This window comes from Theropithecus gelada, chromosome 19 (genome assembly GCF_003255815.1).
Source record: "Theropithecus gelada isolate Dixy chromosome 19, Tgel_1.0, whole genome shotgun sequence".
NCBI classification, from domain to species: domain Eukaryota; kingdom Metazoa; phylum Chordata; class Mammalia; order Primates; family Cercopithecidae; genus Theropithecus; species Theropithecus gelada.
The window spans coordinates 46,249,495-46,264,744 of record NC_037687.1 but is presented as its reverse complement, the minus strand read 5'-3'; the positions used below and the strand labels follow the sequence as shown (position 1 = coordinate 46,264,744).

The 15,250-nt window shown below is 53.8% G+C and overlaps 1 protein-coding gene across 3 annotated transcripts in view; it reads left to right on the top strand.

Annotated features, from left to right (window-relative positions):
* Positions 1-15,250, top strand: part of CHST8 (carbohydrate sulfotransferase 8) — a 152,567-nt gene that overhangs the window by 55,251 nt on the left and 82,066 nt on the right. For 2 of the 3 annotated variants that reach the window (XM_025367696.1, XM_025367698.1), the window contains one exon: positions 11,481-11,696. In XM_025367696.1, the coding sequence (XP_025223481.1) occupies positions 11,567-11,696 (130 nt within the window). In that variant the 5' untranslated portion in view covers positions 11,481-11,566. Of the gene's footprint in view, positions 1-6,854; positions 7,527-11,480; positions 11,697-15,250 lie in introns of those variants that run through there. The other variant, XM_025367697.1, reaches the window with a different exon arrangement.

The window sequence follows — 15,250 nt, the reverse complement described above, 5'->3', positions numbered from 1 at the left end:
AGTGACAGCATTGAATGCTGAGTGCTGTCTCCCTGTGCTACCCTCTCACAGTCCCCTCTGTCGGAGAAAAGCCATTAGTCTCTGGGAACACACAGGAGGGTGCCTCACTTGGCCCGGGGGCCATCAAGGAATGGTGAGAGATGAGACTGGGCACGGGAGGTTGGCAGAGGCAGGATATTCACAGATCTGGTGGACCATGCTGAGATATTTTAACTTGGGTCACTGGGCACCTGCGGGGCTCGGGAGGTGCCCAGTTGCAAGGCAAGTGTTGCAAGGCAAGTGTCGAGATGGGGAGCTGTCCAGGCCACAGGTCCTGAATCAGAGCCGCACTGAGGGACTGGGAAAGAAAGACAGGACACATGTTCAGAAGGCCAGATCTGCACTTGAGTGTCAGGAGAGAGGGAGGAAATGTTAGGCTGGACCCACATTTCTGGCTTTGCAACACCCTGTGGGGAAAAAGAAGGGCACCAAGGGGTCACTAGGATGGAGGAGACTTGGAACACAGGATATTAGCTGGAAGGAGACCTTAGGCAGAGACTAATGGAGAAGGCAGGTTCCTGTCCCATGCACAGTCACTCATTAGTGCTTCCAGGTCATTTGAAGCACTGGTCCCTTCCTAGGGACCTGAAGGAGACCTGTTTTTCCACAGAGCATCCAGGATAGGGTCAAGAGACTTTTGTTCTGCCATATTCTTAGTCTTGAGCCTTCACATTGGAAGAGACCAGCCTGTTTTGAGATGAGCTCCAGGGAAAATCATGCTGGACTGGTAGAGGTCAAGACTATGGGGGCTCACCTGTAAACCCAGTGCTTTGGAAAGCCAAGGTAGGAGGATTACTGGAGGCCAGGAGTTTGAGACCAGCCTGGGCAACATAGTGAGACCCCACTTCGACAACAAATTAAACATTTAACCAGGCACTGTTAAATTAAGTAGTCCAAGCTACTCAAGAGGCTGAAGCGGGAGGATTGCTTGAGCCTAGAAGTTCGAGGCTGCAGTGGACCATGATTGCATCTCTGCAGTCCATCCTGGGTGATAGAGTGAGACACTGTCTCTAAAAAAATAAAAATAAAAAAGATCTTGGAGGTTACCCTTTGGAAGCCAGCTTGCTTCCAAAAGGTATGGCCATGCATGTGTGCTGAGTGGACCCACAGAGCACAACCACTAGACTCTGTGTGACCCCAGCCCAGAGGACCCAGCTGACTCCAGTGCAGGAGCTTCCTTTCACCTTCATCATCCTCTTACTAGCTTCTCTTTGTTCACCACACATTGCCCAAGCACCTGCTCTGTGCCAGGCACTGTTGGCAGCTGGAAATGTAAAGACAAGTCCTCTGGGGCCTCCTTGTGCCAGCCACAGGGAGAGAGATTCCCTGGAAGGCAGCCAAGCCTTCTTGCCATTCTGTCCTCCTCGGAAGTCTACGGACTGCCTTGTGTCTCTGCACCCTGCCAGGGGCCGGGGCATTCCAGGTTTACTCACAGACTCCTCTCTGTCCATATTATACCCCAACTTTTGATTTTGAGAAATAAATATGCAATTTTTTTCCTCCCTGTAATTTTCCCTGCTGTGGCTGCGGATGTCAGAGCCACTGGAAAATGTGAATAGCTCAGTGCTTTCTAGAAGTAAAAGGAGGCTGGCCACGCCACATCCTACATCCCCAGGTGCTCTTGGCAGGATCCGGCAGCTCAGCTGGGGAGAGATGCTCTCCAGGCTGTACTGTCGAGGGAAGTTTTAACCCAAATAATTTATGTTCCCACCTTCTTCCATTAGCAATGAGATAATTGCCAAGAAATAAGTGTGTATCCGTGAGAGTGTGCACACGCATGCGTGTCTGTTGCAGGGACGTTAGCAGAGGAGGCGAGGTGAGTGTATTTGCTTACGCAGCCAAAACTTTCTGCGTGTTCCTCTGGAGACACTCAGACCTTCGTGTCTCAGTAACTGAAGGTCAGGACAGTCTGATCTAAGCTTTTGTTTTGGAAAAGCGTGGCTGGGGTGGAGAGAGAGAGGATTTGAGTCCAATCTGGGGTGGCGCTTATTTCCTGTGTGTAACCTTGGCCATATTTAGTCTCTCTGGGTCTTCATTTCATCATCTGCAAAACAGAGTGGTGGCCTTGGAGATCTGCTGCCCAGGTCTTCCTTCCAAGAAGGATTTGCTGACCACCTGGGGATTGTGTGGTCAGCAGCCAGCCTCCAGTCCTCAGCTCCACGAGGGGCTGCTTCATCTGCAGCAAACTGCCTCATCGGATATCACACCCTTCTCTGGGCAACCGACATCCAGCTACTGAGTAAGGGGGAGGTGTAAAGGTCCAGCCCTATCTTCCTTCTGCAGGACACTCCGACAGGCTGAATCCACTCCAGAGCCCACCGTCAAGGCCTACATCCCTATTCCACTTCTTCCCACTCCAGCTTCCTCCCTTTTTCCTTCGCAGGGATTGATCCTTAATAAACATCTTACACCCCAAATTCCATCTCAGTATCTCCTTACAGGGAACCAGACCTGTGACAAATAAGGATAATGATTTTTACTTAAAAAGGTTATTGTGTGAAAGCTAAATGGGATGTTTATGTAGTATCCAGCATCGTGCCTAGAACGTTAACAAATCATGATAAATATCTGTTCCTTTTTCTTTTCTTGCCCTAAGAACTGTGACTCAAAATCCCATTCTGGGCCTTGAGCAGGTGTTCCTAACCTGTGCTCTGTAATACTGGTTTGGAAAAAGTCCAGCGAGGCAAATGGCCCTGAGAGTCTGTGCTGCAGCTAAATCTGAGATCCTGGCTGATGGCTTCAGAGCCATTCTTGTCCCTGTGAAGTTCATTATCCATGGATCACGTCAGCCCTCTTCAAGGTTCCTCACTGAAAAGAAATTGAGCATGCAAATACTCTTTTATCATAATCACCACGTATCCACAGGGTAATTCATAAAAGAGCTGGAAATATATTGAAATTCAATATTGTTTTAGTCCAAATCAATATTAATAATTGTTTGCATTTTTAAAGTGCAATTTGCAATTGAAAAGTGCACAAAGATCAACCAGTAGTTGCTAACACATCATATTTTCCTATTATAGGCATAGTCCCTTAACTTTAAAATGTTTCTTATACAACAGGAGCTGGAGCTGATCCGTGGAAATGACTATCTATTATTTACGTGCACAACATTAGAATTTGCTTCCATTCTGCATGAGCTGAAAGGCCAGTCACTTTTATTTTTAAGTTTTTGATTTCTTTAATTAAATTTTTAATTTTGAAATAATTATATATTCATACACAGTTGTAAGAAATAATGCAGAGAAATCCCATGTATCCTTTACACCCTTCCCCCGACTGTAACATCTTGCAAAACCGTGGAACAGTATTAAAACCAGGATATTGACATTGATACGGTTGAGATAGAGAACATTTCCTTCCCCACAAGGATCCTTGTGTTGCTTTCTTCAGATCTTTAAAAATTAAAGATTTTTGAAGGAAAAAGGACCCTGTTAGATTTCTGCCTTGAAACGATAGCTATCACTAAATGAGGCACTCTCCCAGCTGGGCTCAGTGGAGTTCACGCAGGAGGAACGGTCCCCTAGGTAAGGAGTAGCCCAGGTGGAACTCACCTCAGCCAGGGAGACCTCATGGGAGCACAGCTTTGCACATCAGAAAGAGCCTGAGAACAGTTTTCAGTTTGACACTTGCAGTGTGGCCTTTGATCTCTCGAACAAGGATAGGGTTGTCAAGAAGGGAAACAGCTTGGCTGGGCTCATGTGGGCCATAGGAGCCCAGTTATCCCTGAAACAGGCCTTCCCAGAGTGTAGAACTCTGGGCACAGCCCTGGCAGCCTCCCTGAGGCCATGCCATGGGACGGACCCAGATCCCTGGTGAGGGACAGGTGGCAGGTGTGGGTGAGGCGTGCCCTTGACTGAAGCCCACCTGGCATGCTTGAAAGTAACCCTATGCAAATGAAATTCACAAGGTACCTCCCTGTTTCAAGGTATTTGTCTCACACCAGAGCTGCAGGGAACTTGGGAACTCATCTACAGCAGATATTTTGGATGAGGACTGATTCTGAGATAGGGAAACTCAAGTCCTGAAGATCAGACTTGAGTGGAGGGGAAGTCAGGCCAGAGAACCTGGAGCACCCCGCTCTGAGCCTGATGGCCACCCTGTAACAGTTCAAGCTGCTTCCACTGAGGGTTTTGGGTTTTTGTTTTGTTTTGTTTGTTTGTTTTTGAGACGGAGTTTCGCTCTTGTAACCCAGGCTGGAGTGCAATGTCGCGACCTCGCCTCACTGCAACCTCTGCCTCCCATTCTTCTGCCTCAGCCTCCCAAGTAGCTGGGATTACAGATGGCTGCCACCATGCCTGGCTAATGTTTGTAGTTTTAGTAGAGATGGGTTTCATCATGTTTGCCAGGCTGGTCTCGAACTCCTGACCTCAGGTGATCTACCCGCCTTGGCCTCCCAAAGTGCTGGGATTACAGGCTGAGCCACCGTGCCTGGTGTTTTTTTTTTGTTTTTTTTTTGTTTTTTTGTTTTTTGTGAGACAGAGTCTCGCTCTGTTGCCCTGACTGGAGTGCAGTGGCGCAATCTCGGCTCACTGCAACCTCTGCCTCCCAGGTTCAAGCAATTCTCCTGCTTCAGCCTCCCAAGTAGCTGGGATAACAGGTATGCACTACCACACCCAGCTAATTTTTGTAATTTTAGTAGAAATGGGGTTTCATCATGTTGGCCAGACTAGTCTCAAGCTCCTGACCTCTAGTGATCCACCCACTTCATAATCATATTTAAGTGTACAGTTCAGTGGCATTAAATACATTCACATTGTTGGGCAGCCATCACCACCATCCATCTCCAGAACCTTTTCATCATCCTAAACAGAGACTCTGTACCCATTAACCAACACCCTGTTCCTCCTTCCAGTCCCTGGTAACCTGCATTGTACTTTCTGTCTCTATGAATTGGACTACTCCTGGCACTTCACACAAGTGGAATTATACAGTATTTGTCCTTTTGTGTCTGGCTTGTTTCACTTAACATGACGTCTTCAAGGGTCTCCCATGTCATAGCATGTGTTGCTATCATTGACTTTTTGATCGACACACGCAAGCTGTAGTTTTTTTGGGGGTTTCCTAGCATCACAATATATTTGAAAGGTTTGGGGATGCATTAGTCCACTTTTGTATTGCTATAAAGAAATACCCGAGGTTGAGTAATTTATAAGGAAAAGAAGTTTAATTCGCTCGCGGTTCTGCAGGCTGTACAAGAAGCATGGTGTTGGCATCTGCTCAGCTTCTGGGGAGGGCTTCAGGAAACTCACAATCATGGGAGAAGGTAAAGTGGGAGGAGGCAGGTCACATGGCAAGAGAAACGGCAAGAGAGAGATGAAGGGGGAGGTCCTAGACTCTTTTAAATGGTCAGATTTCACAGGAACTGAGTGAGAACCAACTCATCACCAAGGGGATGGCACCATGCCATTCATGAGGGATCCACCCCATGATTCAGTCTCCTCCCACCAGGCCCCACCTCCAACACTGGGGAATCACGTTTCACCATGAGATTTGGAGGGGACACATATCCAAACCATGTCAGGGGACAATCAGTCAATTTCGTGGCATCTCAGTGGCGTGTGTCTTTTGTGTAAACATTGCACCTGTTAATATACATATATATGTAGAGAGAAAATCAACATTTGTCTCTAAAAATATATTCGTCTTCAAGCTCTGTGATCTGAAATCTGTCTTACTGACATGAGGAGGCAAAAGTGAGGTCCTGGTGGCGAGCGTGCCTTGGGTATTTCAAGTTTTAAGGCTCCATCAGGCTCCCTGGGGACCTTTTCTTCCTTGCCTCTTCCTTGTCTCCTGTCATAGGATGGGCTACTCTTTGGGCCTGATTCCAACGCAGCTCTGATGAAAACAAACCCTCAGCTCCCTGAAACATAAATGACCTTTTTAAAATTCCAGGTTCATGGAGTGCCTCTCTCCAGATGGCCCCAAACACTTCCATCTATTAACTCGTGCTCATTCAACATGCAGCAGAGGCTATTGATCACCTTCCCTGTGCCGGGGACTGTGCCAGGTGCTGGGAATACAAAGACCGGGAGAGGCCTCCATGCGGTTCTCGATTCCGAGGCGCCGAGTCAGAGGCAGGCGGCAAATGCTCTTCCCACAGTGGGGGAAGGGCTGTCACCGTGATGGTGCTCTCAGGGGACCAAAGTTCACACATTCAGGGAATTCTGGGCATTGTGTCAGCATTCCGGACTCTGCCAGGATGAGGGGACTCAGTTTCTCTACATGCAGAATGACTGTCCCTTGCCCTGCCCCAGTGGCGTAAAATGTACTCAATATGTAAGAAGCCCTGGGCAGAGATAGTGTCCACGGTGCGGTCAGTTGACGTGGCCTGTCAGTCTTTGGCCACGCTCTCAGGCTCCCCTCGCTGTGGCTGTGTGTTTGCAGGCGCCCCTCAGACTCCACCTGGCCATGTGTCCACAATGGTGGGAGGCTGGGCTGTGGTGCTCCTAGTAGGGCTGTGGCGGCAAGCTTTAGGACCTCGTGAGCCTGATTCACCGGGTAACCTCCACCCCAGAAAGCCCTTTCTCCCCGCTGCAGAGCATGGGGCTGGGGGGAGTGGAGAGAAGCCTGCCTTGTAGCAGGGGAGCGGACAGCAGGTAAATTGCATTCCCCGGGAGTAGCGTGCAGCCCGGCGGGGGCCTGGGTGTGCCAAGGCCAGGCTCTGGGGATTTCAGGACCCAGGCCAGAGCTCCTCAGCAGCACGGCAGGAGCCAGCCTGAGAGTCTGCAGCCCCGCCTTGGAGTCTAAGCACTCGCGCCCATCCGTCATCCTTGCAGAGCATCGCAACTTTATGCCTACGCATAAAAACTGGAGGGACTCGTCCCAGAGTTTGCTGCTGCCGCCGCCGCTGCCATTAAAGCGGTTTTAATTAGCTGCAGGATTTTTAATGAGCTCAAATCAAGAAGAACCCCATCTCAGAAGTAAGCGAGAGCCGCGCACAGGGAAGAACTAGTCTGACAAAACAGAAGGAGGTGGTGCTCTCGGGGGACCGGGCTGTGGGCTCCGACCGATCGATCGGCGAGGAGCAGATGAGTTCCTGAGGCCAGGAGGCTGAGGAGGGAAGCCGGGGCTCAGGGACCAGCGACCGGTGCAGAGTCCCCGCTGCTGCCACCGCGGCAGAAGGCACGGTGCCGGATTCAAGGTGACGGCAGTGCCTGGCTCCATTCTCCTCAAGTTGCCATAGCAGCCTCTCTCCCAACAAGCAGCTTCTCCGGGAGCCCTCAGCCGGGAGGGACGTCATTGTTCTCTCCTGCCCGTGTGGTGCAAGGAGACCCACCGGACAGAGAACTTTCCGGAGCCCAGGGTCCACTGCCCACGTGGGTGCACCCATGCTGTCTGGAGCCAGGCACGGGGACAGGTCCCCACGGCCACAGGGGATCCTCTGGGCGGCTAGGGGGAGCGTCCAGGCCCAGAATCAGCCGCAGCCAAGCGTGTCCTTGGAGCCGTCCATGCGTCTGTCCGCCTGCTGCCGGTCGCCACTGGAGGTGCGTGTGTTTTGGCTGAATTCCCAAGTCCTTGCTTGTGCCCTGAAGTGAATTTCTTCAAAGAGACACATTTTTAAATCAAATAAATAAGGAAATGGGAGGAATCCTTTGCCCTGCCCTGTGTCCCAGGAGGTGTTTATGAGATTAATTGGATCTTTTTTTTTTTTTTTTCTTGAAGTAAAAATTGGTGACGCCATTCAGGCCTCAGGGAGAAAAGCCACCAGGAGGACTGGGAATTGTGAAGCTGGGCAGGAGCTGCTGGAAACTCTCTGGGGCTGTTTATTTTTCTTGCCTGAGCCCTCCCTCTTCTGTGCCCCTGGCAGGCTGGATTTTCTTATTGTCTGATGGTCTTGGGATGGATATAGGGAGGTGAAGGCAGGTTTTGCCCTTGTCATCAGAGCTGAGAGTGATGTAGTCTGTGGTGAGGATGGGACAGTCCCAGGTGGAGGCTGAGGCCTGTGACTGGGTTTTTGCCCCACCCCCCCAGCCTTTCAGGCCCCAGTCTGTGACAGATGGTGGTGTCCACTCCCCAGGCAGCAGCTGGACTCCCAGGAGAGGCAGACAGACAGCTGTTAGACCAGCAGCTCTTGTTGCCTTGAAAACAACTTGCGACTTTGAAGCCTGGGGTCCTCGAGGAACAATAGAGGATTCCACACCCCCTGGAATGCCCAGGGGTCTGTCAGTGACCACCCTTCCTTGCCACACCTTAGGGGAAAGGAGGGTTCTATAGAGTCCAGTTGGCTTCCTTGTGGGGCACTGAAGGCCCAGCCATACTGCTGGCCAGTTACCCAGGAGGGGAGGCACGCTGACCTTTTGATTCCTGTTTGCACGGAGCAGGGAGTTAGCTGGTCACATGGTCCCCAGTGAGAACAAACACAGAGCTGAGGGTCCCAGAGGGAAAAGCTGGGGTCTGGGGCTTAGGGGCTGGACCCTGAAGCCACAGGCGGCTCCAATGCCAGCTTCCCTGGTGTAGAGAAGATGCTCGTGTTCTCTCTGGGGGGCCAGCAAAGGCAGGGTCTTTGAAAGGGGGAACTCGAACGGATGAAGCTCTACCACCATGGAGGTGTGGTCCTGGGTCTGTGTCCTCTTCCCTTTCCTGGATTTGGGGGCACTGATGTGGTCCTTGCTCTGGCTCCCAGGCACATGGGTGGCTGGAGCCAGGCATCATGGGGTGGGGTTTGGTTTGGGCAGGTTCAGAAACAAGTGAGTACAGGTCTTGGCTGCAGGACCCATTTAGTCCTTGACAGTGGATGTCTGTACTGGCTTGAATGGAGACAGACCGGGAGAGAAGAGAGCACCGGCCAGCTCTCTTGTAACCATTCTGCAGCGCCAGCTACTGAACAAATGAGATGATGATCACACATGCTCCTGAGTCCCCTTTGTTCATCAGGTAGAGCCTGATATTGACCCCTTATTAGCTGTTTTACCAGGTAGTGCTGGGCGCTAGCCATGAACTTGTTCTCCTTCCTCCCTCCCTCCTCCCAAAATGTCTTGATGTTGGAGGCTACCCTAGGTCAAACTGGCTTCCTGGTGTCTGACTCAGGAGGCTGCTGGAAGTGCGCCCGAAGTGTGGTCAGCTTACTCAGGGGCTCGTGACGGTTGCTTTCCAGCTGGGGCCTTGCTGGGGACCATCGATGGTGTGTGTGCAGGCGCTGGCCGGCATGCACCCGGGCATGTGTGCGTATGCGTGTTAACGAACCCACATCTGCTTAGGTCCGTGGGTGCGGTGCACATGTGAACGCTGTCCCCATGACCCTGCAACAGCGGCTGCTCCGAGAGACCCTGCATGCTCTTCCTGGTCCCCATCTGAGAGCCATGGCTCCGCCGTGTTGGTGTGTGACGTCTTTTCCTTTCTGTGACTGCCTGGGGCTCCCCCGAGTGAGGCTGGAGAGAACAGCTCTGCCTCCCTCGTCAGCCGCTCACTCTCTCCTGAGGCTTTGGGGTTGGGCCCTGTGGGCCTTGGACTCTGCAGTGCAGCGCTGTACTCACAGAGGGAAGGGCTTGGGGAATGGTACGGTGTCACAGCCTGCTGTGGGGCTTGCACTGCTGCATCTGTGTCTTTGCAAGGCAGTGAACCCCAGGTCCTCAGGATGGCCTCATCCAGGGCAGCCATGGAGGGAGAGGCCCCAACCCCACACAAGGGGCTTTGAGTCTGAGCCCTTGGGGACACGTGACTGTCCATTTCTACCCTCTGCAGGCAGGGCAGGGGTGGCCTTGGTGGGTGACAGGAAGTAGCAGTTTGTCTTTGGGGCAGAGGCCATTACAGTGAGGTCGGGGCCGGCCTGACACCCCAGAGCCAGCTCCGGAGACAAAACAGGCCCAGCTCGGTGCTTCTGTAAAAAGCTGGAAGGCCGCAGGAACCACCTGCTCGGCACAGTCCAGAGAGCCCAGCATCAGGTGCCTTCCCGGTGCAGAGAGGCCTGGGGCAGGTTAATTAAAGTTAACTGAGTGAAAAAATAATTGCACAGACTGCAGAGGGGAGAAACCCAAACCTGCAATTTACCCTCCCCAGCCCTTGAGCTTTTCAGAAGAACAATCTGGTCGTGGGGAGTCGTGGGCGGGGAGCAGGGAGAGCGCCTCTTCTCATCCCTCATGCTCCATGGGCTGGATGTGGGGGCTTCTTCCCCCAGCACTTGGGTCCATGTTGGGGAGGAGTCGCCTGGCTGAAGTATTGTCCCTGGGCAGGGAAATGTCCTTGGGCCGAGCAGCACATTTGGCCTGGGGCTTGACCAGCTACCTAGCTGTGGCCTCAGAGGCTACTGGGAGCTGCCGACCTGGCCTCACCTCCCTCAGGCACTGACCTGTGCCAGGGTGGGGAAGTTCCCCCAGGGCTCCTTGGGTGGAAAAAGGGTGGTCCCCCAGGCCAGCAGGGCCCGCTGGAAAGTAAGGGGACAGAGTGACCGACCTTCAAAGGAGGGGGGCTCCCTGGGGTGCCTGCCGCCTGTGCCTTCCTCCCCCTGTACTCTGCCCATGCTCTCTCTACCCTCCAAGGCAGGAACTTATATTCTTCCTTTGGGCAAATGGCCTTGGGGTGCCCCCATCTCGATGCACAGCCTGGCCCTGTTGGCGTGACTGGCTGCTATGTGGGGGACGGGGAATTTCTCTCCCTGCCCTTTAGGAGGAAGCGGGGTAAGGGGTAGGTCACATGGATATACTCTGGGTCTGCAGTGGCCGGAGCAGTTAGTGCCCACCCCTAGGAACACGAGGGGGTGTTCGCACCCAGCCTCTGCACCTCTGAGCTTGGAGTCTGTTGGACACAGGTGTAACTGCCCCACCTCCGCTCCAGGCCAAGGGCCTCGAGCGCAGGGACTCCTGTGGTCTGGCCAGAGCCTCAGCTCCCTCCGGTGTGACTGTCCAGAGGCACCGCCATCCGCCAACCCATCTGTCAGTCCATCAGTGAGGACAGCCCTGGCTGGTGTAGGGGAGTCCGTCTGTGCCTGAATATCCTTTGAGCCTAGCAGGCCCCTTCTCAGAGCTGCCTGCTCTGTGGAGACCTTGTCCCCAGTGCCCTACAGAGAGGAGCAGGGTGGAGGCACATTCAAGATCTTCTCTGCCCACCAGGCCGGGTGCCAGGGACAAGGACCCAGTACCTAGGCCCCCACCCTGGGGGTACACATGCTTATTTGGAGGTCTGGACAGTGCAGGGGATGGCTGGTGGCTACTGACTGGGGGCCTGGGGGTTCCCACTTCGGCTCCCCCAGGCAGGGCCAGACGGTGTCTCATTCCATGATTTTTCTGGAGGTGCAGATACAGGAGACCCTGGCGGAAAGCTAGCATTCCAGCCACAGGTGGGAACAGGCTGCCCTCAGCCTCCCGGGCATGAAAGGGTGGAAAGGGCACCCCTGGGTAACTTGTAGAGGGCAGAGGCATCCGGGAATTACACTTGGGTTGCTGCAGTGAGCGGGGCCTCCACCTGTGCACCTCGATGATGACTGTCCCCACTCTGCCCCGTAGACCTCGGCCTGATGGACGCCTGGTGTGGACGATGAGGGAAGAACGTGCCTCCCACACCCGAGAGGTGACCCCTGAGCGAGTCCCGGATGACCCCGCGACCTGGAACGATGCGGCTGGCCTGCATGTTCTCATCCATCCTGCTGTTCGGAGCTGCAGGCCTCCTCCTCTTCATCAGCCTGCAGGACCCCACGGAGCTCGCCCCCCAGCAGGCGCCAGGTGAGTCCTTGTGCTGAGTCCTGCCATCACCGCCCCCAGCTTTCCAGCCTGAAGCTCAGGCCTCCACGGCTGCCCTGGTGTGCTGGTCTTGGGGGAAAGGAGCAAGTCTGTGCCAAGACCCCCGGGGAGCAGGCAGAGTCCTGGCTTCCCGGGGAAGGCATCAGTCTCAATGTGGGAGTGCTGTGTCTGATGCAAACTTCCAGCCAGTGCCTAGCAGCAGGGTGGCCTCTCTTGGGGGTCATGGCAAGGCTGCTGTCTATTGAGCCAGTTGTTGCCCTTGATGCAACTCAGATTTAAACAGGATTGCGCCACCTCTCAGGTCTCTTCCACTTTGTCGGGGATATCAGAAAGTGGACAACTTCTCCCTGAACCCTTGCCCCACAGGTGAGACTCAGTCTCCCTGCCCAGCCCTGGAGAATCTAGCCCCTCTGGTCTGGACAAAGGGGGTCAGGGTACCTCCTGGTTTTGTGAGGCCAAGACCCCCTCCGAAGGTCCCCCACTGCCACTTCCATTCCACCCCTGCCTGGTGGCCCACTGGAGTCACAGAGGGCTGCTGGGGACGGGTGGGATGGCAGGGAGGCCAGAGCGGGAAGGGTGATTCTGGCGTCTCAGGGCAGAGTGTGGAGAGGGGAGTTCAGGCAAGGTCTCTGCTGCTGGGACACGGTCCGCATCCCGGAGATATGGCAGGACAGAAGGTCAGCTGGCAGGGTGCCAAGACCTGGGAGCTCTCTGCTTTGGAGGGAGAGGAGGGGAGGCGTCTCGGCAGAAGCCACACACAGTCCACATGCTCTAGGGCATGGACAGGCTGGTGCACCCCCAGGGACACCACTCCTCCCCAGGGAAACCCACTCACTCTCTCTTGGTTGCTCTGTGCTATGAGCCAGAGACAGGATGAAAGAGAAGGGGGCCGGAGGTGTGGGCAGAGGGGTTCCTGCACAAACCCCTGCCGGAAGCCCAGAGCACAGGAAGGGGTCTTACTCTGCAACCCCTCCACCCCCACCCCCATTGTGGACGAGCACCTATGATGTGTGGCCCTTAGTGCAGATTGAGGGCCCATGGACACCAGGAAGGAAGGTGAAAAGAGCACAGGGAGGCCAGTGCCGGGGCCCTGGGTCTGGCAGCTGCCAGAGGCTTCCCATGGGCAGGTGGATGAGTTGAGAGTCAGAGGGAGGCAGCCAAGGCAGTGGCCTCCAGGAGATGGTGGGCGAGTCATGGGTGCTGACTCATGCCTAGGCCAGACCCCCACAGGTGGTGGCTGTCAGAAGTGGGTCTGGCTGCTCCCAGGCTTCTGGAGCAGTAGGTGCACAGCAGAGCCAGCTCTCCTGCGGGAGCTTTGCAGCCTCACATGAGCCCCAGAACAGCTCATGACACTGCGTTGGCAGAACAGGGACCCTCGGGACAGCGCCATCAGGGAAGACGGCGAGCTGGTACCTATGGTCACGTGTTACCTGCCTAGAAGCAAACTCAGGAAGAAGGGCAAGCAAACACTGCCTGGGTGTGTCCTTGGTGTGTGCGTGGTTGGGGGTGCATGTAGGCAGAGGGTCCAGACAGCCAGTGCTCACATTCTACAGGAGGAGCCTGGGAGAGGAGGTATGAGTGTGCCTGTGATGCCCACCTGGGACTGGGGCCTGGACCTATCGGTGGGACACTCGTGGATCTGACTGTGGTTTGGTGGCTTCAGCTAGTGCCCTGCCCTGCCGCAGCCGCAGCGCTTGCTGTGCAGGTCCCTGTTGCCCTACCCAGCTGCCCGAGTACACACATGTGTGGATTACAGGTGGGCTGGGGACCCACGGGACGGCTGGGATTTCTGGGAAGATCGGAGCCTCAGGCTGGCAGGGGGTGTCAGATGGCACGGAGCCAAGGCCATCATCCCTCTGCAGCTGGCAGACCTGGCAAGGAGCACACGTGGGTCTTCTGATGGTCCATGCAGTCAGACCAGCCTCACCACGTGCCAGGTGACGGGCAGACTTGACGGTCTGGGTAAATCACACCAAACACAGTCATAAAACTTTAAGTAATGCTTACGTTACTTTCCCTGAGCAAAGTGCCTCTGACACAGGCTGTTTGTGTTGATTTGTTACTATTCATTTATTCCTTCCCTGTACTTCTCACGGCAGCCTAATTGTGATTCGGTACCAAGAAAGCAATATCAAAGTAATTTTCCACAACATTAGTTACAATTTTCTTCTGATCTTTCAAGTGAAACAATCCCATCCTGTTGGCTTCTCTGAGCATATAAACCTTGATTACATTTATCTGTTGGAAACCAGTGCTTACAAAATGTATGTGTCCAGTTGCATGGCTGGGTGGCCCCAAGGGCCCCTGACAAGCCTTCTCCCTGTGCATTTCTGTTGGTGGGAGGAACAGATTCTGGGAGCTACCCTGCCATTCCGATCAGGCAAACAGGCAGGTGTTGGGGCGGCGGGTTGGGAGTAGAGATGAGCAGATCTGCGGAGGAAATTCCACACCGTGGCATGAACTGTTCTGGGGACGGAGTTCTCTGGGAGCTGTAGTTTGTGGCACTACAAGTATAGAAAGGGGACAAGGAGTGGCGGGAGTTCTGAGTTGCTTGAGGTCCCTTGGGGCCTGGCCTCATGCGTGTCTCTCCCACGCAGCCACCAGGTGTTAACAGCACCTGAACTTTACATGGATCAGCCAGCCAAGCTCACCTGGCTCAGGCAGTAGATGGAATGGTAGGGGGTCGCCAAACTTTTGTAAATCAAACCACATTTTAAACATTTTTGTTGCTCTAGTCCAAATCAAATCTTTGGAAACAGGAAGAGCTACTCAGTAAGTTACCCCCGTTCGAAGATGAAGTTTTGTGGATCAGAGAATTCGCCTCTCCAGTTAGAGTTCTTTTCCAGTCTCCAGGATTGCCAGGCCCTGAGGCCAGAGCTTCTGCTTTCAGGAAATTCACTTTTTGACCCAGTAGACAAGACTCACCTCTTCTCCAAGAGAAAGACTTGGAGACCAGGCCAGAATCAAGAATAACAAACACCAACGGCCAGGTGTGCTGGCGCATGCCTGTAATCTCAGCACTTTGGGAGGCCTTCAGGGGGGAGAATCACTTGAGCCTAGGAGTTCTAGACCAGCCTGGGCAACATAGCAAGAACCTGTCTCTACAAAAAAATAAACAAAGTTAGCTGGGTATAGCGGTACACCCCTGTAGTCTCAGCTACTTGGGAAGCTGAGGTGGGAGGATCCTTGGAGCCCAGGAGGTCGAGGCTGCAGTGAGCTGAGATTGTGCCACTGTGCTCCAGCCTGGGCGACAGGGCCGGACTTTGTCTCAAACAACAAAGAACTCCCCGTGTACTGGCTCTGGGGGCTGCAGAAGGCTGACTCCACATTTGGTTGAGCAAACTGAATTTTAAGAGCTCCTTTCTTTGTGAATGTTTTATCATACAGAGTTTGAAACACACGCAGTAGTGGAGTAGGATAGTGCCATGAACATCACGTACCCAGCACCCAGCACCCTCCACCCGCACCAGGCTGGCCCCATCCACAGCACCATCCACTTCCCTTCTTTCATGTGATTTTTGAAGTCTATACCAGAT